The sequence below is a fragment of the Pseudorca crassidens genome, chromosome 11 (genome assembly GCF_039906515.1).
Source record: "Pseudorca crassidens isolate mPseCra1 chromosome 11, mPseCra1.hap1, whole genome shotgun sequence".
Classification (NCBI taxonomy): Eukaryota; Metazoa; Chordata; class Mammalia; order Artiodactyla; family Delphinidae; genus Pseudorca; species Pseudorca crassidens.
Genome location: NC_090306.1, coordinates 17,950,048 through 17,966,922, shown reverse-complemented (window position 1 = coordinate 17,966,922; position 16,875 = coordinate 17,950,048). Strand labels below are relative to the sequence as shown.

Below are 16,875 nucleotides of genomic sequence, written 5' to 3'. Positions count from 1 at the left end.
AGAAGAAAGAGGAGCCAGAGAAGGAGACAAGCAGGAGGGCACAAAAGAGGAAAACCAAGGAAGAATGGGACCACAAAAATTAACGAAAGGAAAAATTGCAATCAATGGAAAATAATGTCAAATGCTATGGACAGATCAAGTAAGATAAAGACTGAAGAGTTTTAACTGGATTTAGCAATTATGTCATTATTGTTAAGAAAACCCTATATTCTCTACTTTAAGATCATGCTTAAATAGAATAAATAGAAACAGCAGGCATCCTAGGACCAACTGGAGAGCATGTCATTAATTTAACCAACAGTTCGACTCAAAATAGACATCAAAACAGCAGGTAAAGAAGTCACATTTCAGCACACCCTCTTACTTAAGATGTATTCTGTACGGCTCTGGGGGAATGCTGCTCTTAAGACTATGGAAACAGTACACCTGTGAGCCACCAATAGGGTCTATTTGTGAAGACTACATAGCTAATATTCCCCATGTCAACTGCAGAGAATTATATTAAAACTAAAAAGAAGTAGTAGCTAAAATAACTTCAACCCAGTATTCAATTTAATTAGTCTCAACACCTTAGCTGAAAGCTTATTCTAATGGCATCACGTCATTCTCAAAAGGTAATTTAAATGAACTAAAATTTGAAAACATAAATGCATTTAGAGTAAAGAGAAGTGGGTCTTGAAAATAATAAAGCATTACAATATCAAAGAGGCAGGAAATAACTGCTTATCAAAAGAAGCTCAGTAAGACAAAATACTGGTGGTTATGAAAACATAATTCTACCAGTCCTTCCAATCTACTTTTATCATGTTAACATGATATGTTAACATGTTAACATGTGATGATTAAATATATTGTGGAAAAACCTTACTACCCATAAATCTGTCCTTGATTATGTTTTTTATAACATAAAGAAAGAGGGCTTCCCTGGTGGCGCAGTGGTTTGGAGTCCGCCTGCCGATGCAGGGGACACGGGTTCGTGCCCCAGTCTGGGAAGATCCCACATGCCGCAGAGCGGCTGGGCCCGTGGGCCATGGCCGCTGAGCCTGCGCGTCCAGAGCCTGTGCTCCACGACGGGAGGGGCCACAGCAGTGAGAGGCCCATTAATCCTAACTCTAACTAGAATCCATTCATTAAACAAATAATTTCACTGACCACTTAACCATGTGCCTAGGCACTGTTGTTCTAGAGGCTGGGGATATAGCAGTGAATGAAACAAAATTTTTGTCTTCAAAAGCATTATAGTGGGGGAATTTTAAACAATCTCATTTTGTCATTATTTTAAACAAATAACAAGTTCACAAAACTCAAAATGGGCAACTGTTTAAAAAATGATGAAAATTTTTAGTTTTTAACATTATATCAAGAATCTTTCATTAATTGTTTAAATTTAAACTTACCAATGCAAACTGATTGACTTGAATGAAGAGTATTTCTACTTCCTTTTCAGTAACTTCAGACCCAAAACCCTTATATTCTTTGTACGCTTCAAGGTAAGAACGCAGCCACTGGCCTTGCAGTTCTCTATCTGGATAAAGACTATAGTCTACATCACTCACACCTAAAATAGAAAAGAAAGTACACTGAGATTTTTAAGAACACATTACACACCTTGTGCAAACTTTAATAATCCCTACCATCTACATATTTTTTCAGAAAAAAATTATTAAATGTTTCCATTTGGGGCTGAAATACTAGATATTATTAAGTAAATAGCATTTATTAGAATAATAAACCAATCATAATGTATTCCAAATTAAATTCTAGTGTACAATACAGTTGATCACCATAATCAATTCTCATTGCCTCAATTTTTCCTCAAAGTATGAAGCTTGAATCACCTGCATCAGAAGCCACAAATCTTCGATTTTAATAAGTACCTCAGGAGATTCTTATGAGATTCTTATGCACACTAATATCTAGAGCATTTCCTAGAACTGTAGCTCTAAAGCTTCTTTAATCATTTCTCACAGAGTAAGAAATATATTTTTATATTGAAACCTTATACACACACCTGATACTAAGTTTCACAGAACAATATTTACCCTAACTACACCTTCCAATTCTGATACTTTCTATTTCTTTTCCATTCCTTGCTTTAATTACCCCACATACCTGATCTCATGATGTATAGTTTGAAAAATACTAATCTTAGTTCATAGTATTTTGCCCAGTGTTCAAGGTTCTTCCTAAGTTGATCCAAACTTACTTCTCTGGTCTTATGACACTCTATTCTCCTTCATGGATTTTATATCCTACAGAAATAGGTATACTCATCTTGAAGATTTCTTCCTTCTTCCTGCAGTGCCCTCTCTTTCTCTTCTATCTGCACAACCAAACTCTAACTTTTTCAATTTTTTTCTACACAAAATCATATTAAGATCACTCTTTGGTATCCACAGCAGCGACTATCCATATTACTAACACGGTGATATCTCATTATATGCACAACTGCTTTCCCTTCCTATAGATATTTATGTACAACATGTATCTGGGGATACGGCAATGTATATAGGCTTGGTGGAGGGAAATAACTGAAAACATGTAAACTAAAACTTTCCCCCAACTCTCTTTACCCAGTGTGGTAACTCAGAAGTATGTGAAAATACATGAATACATAAATATATAAAAATACAAATTCAGCAATGAAAAGTTCCTGCTAGGTATAAACCATCCAGGGGAATTCCCTAATCTTCACTATTTTAGAGCATTTCATGTTTCTAAATATAGCCATAAAATGTATTTTAAATTAATTATACTTACATTAAAAAACTTAAACTTTTACCTTTGATGGTAATAAAAGATTATTTTCAGGGGTAAAAATGACCAGCTTTTCAATTATTCATAGCCAATGACAAAAAAAAAAAAAAAAAAAAAATCTTGAGCTTTTTAGTTAAACAACATTCCAAAAGCCCTACTACACAATAGAAACAGCAAAGGCTTTTAAATGATTAAAAAGTTGTTTTCAAATCTTAGTTCTTTGCATTTTACTGTGACCTTGGTGAGTTACTTTACTCATTTGTAAACTGGGAATATTACCCAACTTATTGTTGTGTAGAAAAAATCAGATGAGATGAGATTTACGAAGCAACTATGTCAATTCTTAACAAAAGCCACACACACAAAAAGCCACAATCATTATTTTCCTTAAGAAATTAAGGAAGAGGTCATCATCTCTTTCCTCCAATAATAAAGAAAAACCAAAAAGGTCAGGAAGAAAATAAAAATTGTTGCTCCTACCCCCAGCTGATCTTCTTTAAAGAAAAGAAAAAACAATTCAAAAAGCATCCTTTCAAAATTATATATGCTACTCCATTAGAGGAACATGTTCCTCTAGATTTTACCTGCAAATTCATTGAAATGATTTCCAATATCATATGCCAGGTAGTTGTATCCAGAATATTCATAATCAATGAACTGTACATCACCTATGTGAGACACAAAAACAGAGACATAAGAAATCACATATAGGATCAGAAAATCCCTATGCTATTTATAATTAAATAGCTTCCAATATTTTGTCTCATTGTACGTGCTTGGTTACATGCACTTCTGAGACAATACAGGGTAAGGCTGTGAATTTTATGGCAATGAGCTTTACAAAATTCAAATTATTTATCTGGGTCAACAGCTTCTTTGTGAACATTAATGTCCACTACACTACAGAAAAGTCAAAATACAGTCATTCTCCAAGTTCAAACAAAAGCAAAATATGTCTTTAACCACATGGGGGCATCAGTTACTTAAAAATTCAAGTTTGGTTAGAAATGAAAACTATCTTTGGAAACTTAATAATCTACGCAACTTTAACAAAAAATTAATCTATGATACTCCAACAGTGAATTGACAAGCTAATCTATATATGGAAATAAAATACAGACTTTCAAAGACTTAAATTCTGAGAACCCTGCACTTGCTGATCAACATAACAACATGCCTAATTTAAGAAGTTAGTTGCTATCAAACTCTTACAAATTCCTGGAATGCTACATAATTAAGGTTTCCAATAGCATATTTGAGCAGCCTTAAGGTGGTTGTTTTATCATTTAAAAAGAGCAAAGGTATAGTTGCTTTTAAATATTTTTTTAATTTGAGAAATTTTTACATAAACTAAAGAGATTCCTATTCTAAATTAGTGCTAAATACAGATACAGATATGCGTATTTCATTATAATTCTCCAAAGACTATCCTGTTCCGCCTGCCCAGGGGACAAACTCCTGCTTATAAACACTTCATTTTCGAGTACTGAGTATTAGAGAGGGTTTGGCTCAACAGAGATATAGGTCCTATTTTTTAAAAGACGAGAAAAAGAGAGAGAGAAAGAGAGACAGAGTGAAACATTTAAAAAAAAAAAATCAAAATGGGTCACTGTCCACATCAAGGGATCACAAACTCAAAGGCTAACAGGGCTCAACAGTTAAAATGGATACATGAACAGAGATGGCTATAAGAATAGTTCCTAAGCTGCTGATATTGAGAAAATGCACAGCATATGTCTAGTTACATTGTCTTTTAAAACATCAAGCTGAGGTAACAAAACAAACTTCTGGTTTATACACACTGGCTTTTCCCAGATAAAAGAGCTTTTGAACTGTCATGTGTCATACAGATTTATATGTTTAATCTGGGGATGTATGTTGATCATATTCAAACTCAGAAAAAGAATTATATGACAGAAAAATGTAATGGCAAGTGGAGTATTTTAGACAAAAGCCAAAAAATTTAATGTAATTGTATTTAATATTTAATTCAAAATTTTTATAATAGTCAAGTCTAGAGTAAAATAAGTGAGATTACCAAAGTATAAAAGCCCAGTTACCAAAATCTATATGCATATTGACAAAATAATATAAGGTTTTTAAAAGTTGGTAACTACATAAACCACTACAACTCAACCAGTTTAAATTCCTGAATTCACAAAAACTATTCCACAGAAAGTCTTAGCGTTAACCAAATCACTTCACTAAACTTGCAGGATGGGAAGACAGAACAAGCTTTAACCAAATCACTTTACTAATAAGCTCCGAAATGAAAAGTCAGAACATATTTAAAAATTTTTTTCTAGGTACCCTTGGGAATGAGAGAGTAAAGACCACCATCATGACAAAATACTTTGCAGCCATGATAAAAATTTCATTTTCAAAAATTATTAAATGACCAGGAGAATTACAAATGTTATATGAAAAAAGACATAAAATAGTAAACACACTGATCCAAATTATTAAAATATTATGCCTGAAGAGAGGAAAAAAGAAAAAAAATATAATGCATAGGGGAAAAAAGATGAATGGAAATAAACCAAAACAAAATGTTTCTACTAGTTTCATTTCAGATGGTAGACAAGTGACCTTTCTTCCTTTATTCTTTGCAATAAACACTACTTTTAGGAGGAAAAAAAAATGACAGTTTAGAAAGATTAAGATGAATAAGAGGCTAAACACGATTTGAGAAATACCTAACCACCCAGCCTTCAAGAAATCAGGATTCCAGAGGATTTACCAAGTTGTATTACTGAGCCAACCAAATAGTTTTAATAAACAATGTTTTAAATTGCAGCTGTTGATTGCTTTAGCTCTTTTAAACACAAATTCTTGTAGAGCTCATATTAACTGTTACATGCCAATAAAAATACACAGCCCAGTCCTGAAGCTTACTTTTGCCACATAAACAAAAGCTTCAATTTCAATTTTCAAAATTATATTTAGAATTTGGCAAACATAAATTAAATGGCAGGTAAAACATGCCTGCTTATAAATACAATTTAAATAAAGCATAGGTCATTTTAACAAAAGTTAAAATCTGTTTCAGTATGAAAATTTTAGCAATGACTTTTTGTAGTAGCATTAATTCATTAAAACTAGCCTTTATTTTTAAATGCTATGTTGAGTTTATAAATAATGAAATTTTAAAAATAAGAAAATGAAGCTAACAAGATACAGATGAGGCTGTTACCAGGCTCCGTGCATGTGAACAAGTGATGCGATAAACCTCCAGTCAGTGCGTTTAAGAAGCACGGGTGCGCCGCCACATGGCAGCAACAATGGCATACCTAATCTGTAGCAGATGAAGAAAATTTGGCAAACTCACATTTTACAAGACACAAAGCTTAAAAGGAAAAAAAAATTTTTTTAATCTGCATTAACTATTCTTTTCAAACAACTGCAAACAAAGTGGAACTCAACCTTAAATTTAATCTTCTGCAACAAAGTAAAATTAAAGAGGCCTGCTTCCCTTATTTCGGGTGCCAGAAAAATCAAATTACTGGAAAATGCTTTCCTACCAAAAAAATGCACTGAACTTTTTTCTTCTACAAATTTAACTTCTGAATTCTAAATTTTCCAAGTATTTAGAGGAACATCCACATCACTATAATAATTAATAGCTCATATGGCATGACTATCTTGTTAATTCTTTAAGATATGAATTTTTAATTGGGGATTCAAGGGTGGAAAGAAAATGAGAATACTCCCGAAAATTTTACACAAAATTTTATATAGGCAGATTCTGAGGGGATTCTCAATTTTCCAGATTCTCAAGGGATCCTTGACCTCTAAAAAGTAAAGCATTGCTTTAAGAGCTAAGACTATATTTTATCTGTATATAATTAGCACACAGTGGGTAAAGCATAAGATTACTGAATAAAACTATAATCTGAATGTTCAAATGCTACATTTTTCTTTTTTCGTTTCTTACGTATCTTCGCAGTAATGAAATCCACACTCTACTGAGTTAAATTGTTCAAATTTCAGTACAGTTTAAATAATATTTAAAGTACTTTAAAACCAAAAAAATTAGCTTATTAACTAAGGCTATATAATTCACATGATACATTCATTTGGACTCCTTTTATTTATTGTTGTTACAGAGAAATGGATAAAGATGAAAAGCAAAATAACCAATATGAGAACCTGAAAATGCTTCCAACTCACTCTACTTGCTCTACAGTGTTATGTAAGGCAGAAAGAGAACGGAGAGAAAAAGTAACCATGATTACACTAATGTTGGCAAAATGCTCTCTAATACACAGAAAAAGGAAGTATTCTGTTCTGGGAAACTTTCGCTTCATCCCTTACTCTAGCGTCCAGTAACTTTACCCTGGACGTGTACACCTTCACCACACAGCACTCATCATTCTGAATGTAAACTTCTGTATTGTGACTGACTCGTCCACTACATGGCACATGGCTTCCTGGAGAGGCAGTAGGTAGGTCCCTTCCACTTTTCCTTATGCAATCCACAGAGCAAATCCTAGCACACAGGAAGTATTCAAATGCTAGTGAAATAAATGGAAGTTTTGCAGAAAATGCTCAGACACAATGATAACACATATTTAAATGGAAGCGGGGGATAGCATGAAATATTGAGGAACAAAATATGGCATTTCTGACATTCTTATTCCAGTATATGACTGAACATACAGTGGGAATGAATGTATGAGTAAAGAAAAAACACTGAACTAGTAACTATTTAAGGTAGCTCTTCCTTGATAGTTCAGGTTTTTACAGTCCATTTAAAGTTTTTTATTACCTGATTTAGGGTTATTTTATTTTATACTAAATAGTGATCCAGACTACAAGTTAAAACAAGGTTAAGATTATCCTTCATAAAAATTCCACCCTGGAAAATATAGGTTAGCAAATAAAAATATAATTTAAATTTTAAAATAAAACAAAAAACTTGTTTAAATATCAATAAAATAACAACCATATCAATGTCTTTTCATGAATAACAATAAAGTGGATAAGATTTAGAGTCAATCAAGTGACTAAGAATGGTGACTCACCCATTTTCTATTTATATTGTTTTATTTAAAACTCTAAAGAAAAACCTGGCTTACTCTGTAATTCCCAGAAAAGCTTCCTTTTTCTTCCACTCATTTTTTATTTCCTTAAATAGCTGTGAATCAGCTTCTCGCATTTGCTGACAGAGAAAATAATCAATGGCAGCCATTTTAAGTTACAATTAGGTCTTCAAGTGAACTTTTTATGAAGCTTTTATGAATGGGGGAAAAGGAGAAACAAAACAGCCACCAATAAACATTCTGACAGAGCATCAAGACATGAGACAACAAACTCAAAAGCTTTAGCAATTACTTCTAACATGTCAGCAGTTAAAGGATTAGTTGAAATTAAAATATTAGATTTGAAGTCAGTCAATAAGCAATACTGAAATTTGTTCTACTTAGTATAAATTCTTTTTAATTAATTGCTGATTAATTTAAAAGATGACTGATGTAAGTCTTATCTTACAATTCTGGAGCGAGAACCACTGCTTTTGGTTTTACTATTATATAACAAATTCTATCATCATATCATTAAGTATACTTTTCTTACCTTTTTAAGATGTCATTTCACTGAAGCCAAGGAATGGGCTGCTGTCTTACCAACCACCTAATTCCTGGCACTGACTAACTTTTCAAAAATCTTGACAGCTACCATCAACTTCAGAAAGGAAGCTTACTCTTCTCCCATATTCCTGAGTCCTGTCAACTGACATGATGAAAACAAGTAGAAGCAGTATTTCTTCTGTGATGCCTACCAGTTCTGTAACATTCGCAGGTGAAAATGCCTATAAACTGCAGGGTGCTCACAGTCTTGTGTGTGTGTATATATGAGTACGTATATATACATATACATATATACATTTTTAAACTTTAGTCACTCAAGTTATAGTTAAGATAGAATCTGTAAATTGCACTTAAAGATAATCTGAATTGTCACCGCATACCAATGAGCCATAAATCCTTCTGGCTTATACTGATAGTAACCATTTTCACTTTTTCAGAATCAGATACATTTTGTATAATGCATCTCCTATAAACATAATACAGGGGTTGGCAAACAATGTGTTCTCAAGTCAAATCCACCTCAGTGCCTGTTTCTGTAAACAAAGTTTCATTGGAACACAGCCACACATATTTGTTCATGAATTATATGAACAGTATATGGCTGTGTTTGTGCCACAACACAGATCTGAATAGTGGAAACAGAGACTATAACATGGGACGAAAAGTCTAAAGTATGTACTACATAGCCCCTTACAGAAAACGTTTGCCAACTCCTATCACGGTATAATAACTGCAACTGAGAGCTGCTAAGCACCTAGTCTGGTGCTTATTTATACTACATGCATCATCTAAAATCTTGCCAGGAACCATCTGAAGTAGATATCATCTCCTAAGTTTCAAATAAAGCAAATAAAAGTTCTAGACTATCAGCAGTATAAGCACTTCCTAGAAATCTGCTAAACATGCAGAGTCCTAAGCCCATCAGTAGAAATTCTTGTTCAGATGGTCTTGGATGGAGCCCAGAAACCTACATGTTTCCCAAGTACCCTAGGTGATTCTGGTGCAGATAGTAAAGGATCAAATATAAACACTTAATGAAGAGATAAAATGAATTGTCTAATACCACCTACTTCCATATGTGATTAAGCAGGGATTTGAACACGAGTGTGCTTGGTTCCAAAATCTATATTCTTTTTGACTTCTCTTTTAAGTTACTTAAGAGTTAAGAGTTTGATTGCTCTTTTAAGAGTAATATATCTGCTTGTAAGAGTTACTTAGAGATTTTTAATCTAGTTACAACATATAAAAAAATCTAACACTACGTTTGCAAAGTACATGCAGAGACTTCAAGATGATCCAATATAAATTCATGAAGTTTAACTAAAATTTGTACTTCCAAGAAATTAAGGGTCTGAAACACACTACAGAGAGATACTGAGATTGATGATGCAAAGGCTAGTCCCGTGGCTTTCATCTTGTTATTTTTATATGTATCATAGGTGGATACAAAATGGTGAAGTCCTGACCTCAAATCACATGAATGATTTAACAAGTGATAACAAATCAAACACATTTGTGAACATAATATATAGCTTAATCATTTATTCTTTGTAGAAACCATTTTAATTTGAAAAGACTTGACACTTGGCTTTTAGATGCTATAATCAATTAACAAGTTCAGGTAAAGAACTTTGCAGTGCACATTTCTAATTTTCATGATCCTCCTTGATATTGCAATTATAAGTACTAATGCTATGCTACAGCTCAAATATATATATTTTCTGCTTATTAAACTTACTAAATTTATATAATTTACCTTTTATAAAGTATGAGGCATGTTACTTCTCCTTATAACTAAAGACAAATATGTCATAGTCACATTACTTCAAAACCATTAGCTCCTAATTTGAAACAGAGTAAGATAATAATAAAAAGAACAAGCTTCTTGCCATTGTCATGAGTTTCAGATTTTACCTGAACAATATTCCAACCATGTTTTCTTAATGCTTATGTATCAACTAGTCACATAGGAATTGATTTTAATGGATGCCACAAAGTCCAAAGTAGCCTTCCTAACGGACAGTATAAAGCCACTGGTAAGAAAAAAATAACAGAATATCTCCACAACTAACACACAAACACAACCACAAAGACAAGAAGAAACAAATGGTACATAACAGACTTCTGTAAAGAAGGGCAAACTCTAAAACCTGTATCAACATATTTACACTTGTTGAACTGCGAGTTTTATTCTTCTGTGTAGGGAAGAAAAATTAGACACAAAAGTATGATTTAGGTAACTCGCGGTAAAGTAAACAATGACAACCTTGAACTCTTAAAGCCAGACTGAAGCATAAATATTTTATTTGAAAATATGAGAACTTTTCATATCACTAATCAGTAGTTTAGATAGGCAACTGGTTAAATAAAAAAGTAAAAATTAATTTTTTTACCTAAGACATAGTAATCTGATTTTTTTGGTCCCTTATGTTTTAGATTATAAACAAGTTTGTTCAGTGAAATGAATATTCAAAAGAAACTTATAAAATTAAAATATGAAAAGTTAAAATGATATTCCAAAGGAAATAACAGATTCTCTTAATTAACTTGCAGTTAAAAATAAAGCTGAGTGTCCACTTCAAATGTAAGATGAAGACCCTCACTTGAAATTCCGTTATATAAAATAATGTGTTTATTAGATCTTGCACTGAACTTAAAAGCTAATATACATCGCTTTAATGCATAACTAATACTCTAGTCTCACAAATGGCATTGAGATTTGGTTACTAGTATACAATGTAGTACATATATACTATGACAATTATATATAATAAATGGATAATAATAAATTAAAGGACACTGTCAAGTACTTAATGTTTTGGGGTACACCTGAAGTTTTCAAAAAACGATTCCACACAGACTTCAAGACATTCAAAATAAAGATGTTAGCTCAGAAAATTTTTTAAAAATAGAATCTCTAATCCAAATTAAAATATCAAATATAAAAGGTACTTAAGTGTGTTTTTGAAAATATGTGCTTCAGTCTACCACCCTTGACAGTGTTCTTTGGTTCGTTTTCTTCAAATTAAAGTCAGTTACAAATATTAAAAGCTTTTGCATTAGCACAGTCTCAGCTTACAATCTGATAAGAATGGTCATAAATAGTAATTTAACATAATATGACCACTTAATCAGAATTCTTTGGCTTCAATATCTTCACAACAGCACACTTTTAATTCAAAATAATCTTCCAACTATGATACCTATGTTCAAAACTGGTTTCCTACAAAATGCAATAGCTTCAAAGTTTCAAATAGACTTTTTGAATTAATACTAATCTTCCAACCAAAATTATGTTTTAAAAATGCCAATGTAGTATTGAAGGGCACCTACCGCTTTAGCAACCAAACCTCAAACCACTTTATCCAATAATATAATACAACCAAGTGTTTCTTAACTATAAAAACACAGAGAATTTGAATACAGCAAGATAGGAACAATCCCAAAAAACATTTCACCAAAAAGTTCACTGACCATCTCAAAAAATGTTAAAACAATTTACTAAATTGTCTTGATTATTACTTTAGTAGATAAAATTTCAGCAACTACAAATAAAATTTCCTCCATCTGTGGCTCCCTCCTTAGCATCAAAATATCTAACAAATCAGTATAATAAACAGGTAATAGGAAACCTAGAGACATATTTGCTTCTAATACTGCTGTCCCCCCCGACACTCAAAAAATTTCTATATTTATAAAATAGTACAATGTCAGCTGGTTTTTCAATTACTCCCATTACAAGCAGGTGCATTTTCAAACCATGAACTACCAAATATTTACAATTAAATTCATAAACCAAGTCATTTTATCATTTTTCATTTAAAACTCTAACAGAAACCAAAAACTGTTTCTAATAAACCAATTCTAAGAAACATATTTTATACAACTATAAAGAGAATATACATTCCTAATTTAGCACAGTTACCATGACTTTGTAACCAAAAGAAAATGTTGAAGACTGCACACATGTTTTTAACCCTTGCGTTTGAATTAAATTTACTGACACAAAGATCAAAGGATTGTTAAGAACATGAAGAAAAAAACCTTACTCACTGCTAAAGTCAAACACCTACCTTGTTTCTCATTGTAGATTATATTCTTACACAACAGATCATTATGGCAAAGCACAACAGGTGAGCCCAGGTTAGAAAGAATCTTCTTCATCCAAGTCATTTCTTCCTGAAGAATCTGAGAGCTTGGGATATCACTTAGGAACCTTTCAGTTTAAAAAAAAAAAAAAAGAGTTATATCTTGTTTATATTAATGGAAACATTTTTTAAAGTTTCATTAAGGAAAAAAATCTTCTTTTCTTTTCGTCATATAGAACTGATTTTTTTCCTTCTAGTTTTATTAAGATATAATTGACACACACAGCACTGTGTAAGTTTAAGGTGTACAGCATAATTTGACTTACATACATCACGGAATGATTACTATAATAAGGTTAATGAGCAGCCATCATCTCACAAAGATACAAAATAAAAGAAAAAGAAAAAAATTATAGTTTTCTTGTAATGAGAACTCATGATTTACTCTCTTAACAACTTTCATATATAACGTACAGCAGTGTTAATTTATCATGTTTTATATTACATCCCTAGCACTTATTTATTTTGTAACTATAAGTTTGAACCTTTTGCCTACTTTCATCCAATTCCCCCTTCCCCATACCCCACCTCTGGTAACCACAGATTTGATCTCTTTTTCTCTGAGTTTGTTTGTTTTTCAAATATAAATGACCTGCAGCACTATGTTACTTTCTGGTGCATGACACAGTAATTCGATATTTCTATACATACCAAAGAAAATCTATTTTTAATAAGTCCTTTCCATTTAAATGCACAGACTTCTGAATTAAAGCAAGCCAATTATTCTAAAGATTAGAATACAGAAAAACCATTAAAAAGAACTTAAACATGAATAAAAAGAAACAGATCAACAGTTAAAATGCAGGGCAGAAAAGTAAAAAATGTATCAGTACAAAATGGGGTGAGGGAATAATATATATATCTAACAGCTAACAATTACTACCACTATTCTAAATGTCTTATGTTTATGTCCATTTTATAGATGGGGGAAACCAAGACACAAAGAGTTAAATAAAAAGTTTAAGTATATTATGTAAAGTTACAAAGATAGTCCATTAAAGAACTAAAACATCTATTTCAAGCTTGGAAGGGTGAATGTAGTATAAACCAGCTAAAGTCACATTTGATAGTCAATAGATATTATCTACTATTGATAAATCAACTCATTATTATATGATAATCATACAATCATTAATCATATAAAATTATGATACTATCATATGGTAACCACATCACAGAATACTCATCTTTACAGAGAACTGCCTCAGTAGTCAGACTGGGAAGGATGAGTGTTGGTATGGCAAGAAGGATTAGTGATCATGGCTTTTTATCCTACACTCTTTTCTGTACTATTTATTGTGCTGTATTTGTAATAATTTGATAAAAATACAACGGAACAAAAATAAGGTGCTACTACTAATTCTTCAATAGCACCATCAGGCTTACAAAATAAGTTCTCTTCATTCTTTCTCTATATCGTCTCTCAAATTACCCCTTACATTTCCATTTTATAACACAAAAAAATTCTGTATCACTGAGTTTACTTTAATGAATTTGCCTATTCATTGTTCTCCCCACTCCTGCATTCTCTTCTACACATACCTTCCAACAGAGATCCTTATATGCGCTTTTTAAAATGGTGAAATTATTCAAGAATTTATTTTAAAAGTACTGAGTTGAATGGAAATAATAGGATTCAAAGGATTATTAACATAATTACAATCATGTACAGACAAAAAGGAATGGAAGAAAATATGAAACATTTTTAATATTTTAACTGTTTTTAATGTTTTAGTTGTATATTTTCTGTTGGGGGGAGGTTCTTTCATTATTTACCACACTGCATCTCCAGCTTTACCCAAGTATCACTAACCTCAAGCATTTGAAGTAACCTTCTATGACTAATAATAATTTTAAAAATAGCAGCTAACATTTATTTAGCACTTATATGGCCAAGCACGGTTCTAAGAAATTTGTATATACCAACTCAATTAATCCTCACAGAACCCCTAAAAGGTAAATATACTACCTTTGTTATTTATGTTTTACGGAAGAATAAATAGGTAATTTGTCCAAGGTTACACAGCAGAACTGAGATTTGATCCCAGGCAGTCTGGCTCCAGTCTTGTACTCTTAATCCATACAGTACCATACTGCCTCTCAACTCTGCACCACTGCCATCTACTTATTCTAAAGTGATTTTTCCCAAAATCTTTCAATAAAATAGCTATTTCAAAAGAGAATTTTTTTTGTTTTTATGTTATCACTTTCTGAATATCCAATACACCTGACACACTTCCAGGTGTCTGCCTATCCCAGTTAAAGGGGTATAACATCCCTATCCATTCAAAGTTTGACAAACTTTGTAAATAAAGCACACACAGAGTGAGTCAAACTAATCTTTGAAATAATCAAGCTCAAAACAATACAGCTATTTTTCGCTAATGAGTTATAAAAAATTAAAAGAAACGAAAAAAAAAAAATCCACAGGTCCTGCTTACTTCTGTTGTTCTTAAAGCAAAGACTTCCTGAATACAAAAGCTGAAATCTTCATGTACACTTTAGGTATAAAGACAAAATAAAATTTCCAATTTTTGCACTAGTATTAATCACACTATGGAAAAACACGTCTGGTGTGGTTTCTGAGGCATGTGCCGCCGAATATTTCAGAAGGTCCCAGCAGGACTGTGCTCTGCATGTCTGTCAAGAGTGGCTGCGATGGAGGAGGAGGAGGACTCAGCTCACCGGCTCCCACTGGCGCCATCAAAACGACAACTACTTACAGAGCTGCTTACTCTTGACGAGAAAGACCAGAAGACTGGCACAAAAGATTTTTTAAAGGTATAAAGAAGAAGCCACAAGAAGACGAGTAGAAGGGGCAGAGATGCAGCACAGTCAAGACCCGTACCCCTGGGTGGGCAACCCACAAACGGGAGGATAATTACAATTGCAGAGGTTCTCCACAGGAGAGAGGACAAGCCCCACAGCAGGATCCCTAGCCTGGGGACTCCTGCACTGGGAAGACATTTGGCTTTTTAAGGGCACACTTTCAGGAGAACCAGAGGGCTGTGGGAAACAGAGACTCCACGCTTAAAGGGCATATACAAAATCTCACACACTCTGGCATCCAGGGCAGAAGCAGTAATTTGAAAGGAGCCTGAGTCAGACCTACCCGTTGATCTTCAAGAGCCTCCTGGAGAGGCAGGAGGCAAATGGAGCCCACCCTGGGCTAAGAGACACCGGCAGCAGCCATTTTGGGGAGCTCACTCTACCAGGAGGACACTCGCCCTGGTAAGTGCCATTCTGGAACCCTCCCTCTAGCTTACTGGCACCAGGACCCAGGCCCGCCCTAGCAGGCCAAGTTTTAGGACCCCTTGGGTCCCTCAGGCAGCATCCAGGGATCTTGCCCCACCCACCAGCAAGCTGACACCAATTTCCAGGACATGCTGGACACCAAAGCCAGCTGTGCCAGGAACCAACTTTGCCCACTGGGGGTCTAATACCAACTCTGGGGAACCCCAGGGCCCTGCAGCCAGAAACACTGGGACCTGGCTCCACCCAGCAGCAGACCAGCACTAGGCCCAGGACCCTCTGGGATCTGGGCCCTTTCCACCAGCAGGCCGACACTACATCCGGGACCTCTGGTCCCACAACCTGCTCCCCCAGACCCAGTTCTGCCCACCAGAAGGCCAGCACTAGCCCCCTTAACCCTGCTGCATGTTGTATATGAAAGTTGTTAAGAGAGTAAATCCTAAGGGTTCTCATCACAAGGAAAAATAATTTTTTCTATGTCTTTAATTGTTTATTTATGATGGATGTTCACTAAACTTACTGTAGTAAGCACTTCATAATGCATATAAGTCAAATCATTATGCTGTACACAAACTTACACAGTGCTGTATGTCAATTATATCTCAATAAAACTGGAAGAAAAGAAACATGTTTATATTATTTGGATTCTAAATATTGATTTACACATTTTTCTATATAGGAAATGAAATACCTTAGTCACTCTGAACCTGAAGTCCTACAAAAGCTGAGACTCCAGTAAATTAATTTTCAACATCATGAGACTTAAATAGTCACAGTAAACTAAAACCCAAACTTTTTCATACTCCAAGTATGTCCCAGTATAGATCTCTAGGCCCCTTCAGAACAGCCTTCCTTTGGACAGAAGGAATTTTTTTTAAAAGGTCTCTATTGTCAACTCACACTACGAAAAATGTACCCATTCATAGTAATCTTTATATTATGTTTACTGCCAAATAAACACTCCATATTTGTTTCTTGGCTCACCACTTCCCCACTTTTATAGGGGTTGATTATTTTTCTTCTTTTTTTTTTGAGTCAGCTGTAGGAAGGGAAGGAAATTTCTGTAGTGCCTTTTGAGAGTCAAATGAATTAATGCTTATTTTACTTAAATGCAAAGAGATAAACCAAAC

At 33.6% G+C, this 16,875-nt stretch overlaps 1 protein-coding gene across 1 annotated transcript in view; it reads right to left on the bottom strand.

The window, feature by feature from the left end:
• ETNK1 (ethanolamine kinase 1) overlaps positions 1–16,875 on the bottom strand; it is a 68,545-nt gene that overhangs the window by 18,403 nt on the left and 33,267 nt on the right. The window contains exons 4-6 of the mRNA XM_067695912.1: positions 12,419–12,561; positions 3,342–3,425; positions 1,398–1,558 (exon numbers count right to left, since the gene is read on the bottom strand). Coding sequence (XP_067552013.1) covers positions 1,398–1,558; positions 3,342–3,425; positions 12,419–12,561 — 388 coding nt within the window. The remainder of the gene's footprint in view (positions 1–1,397; positions 1,559–3,341; positions 3,426–12,418; positions 12,562–16,875) is intronic.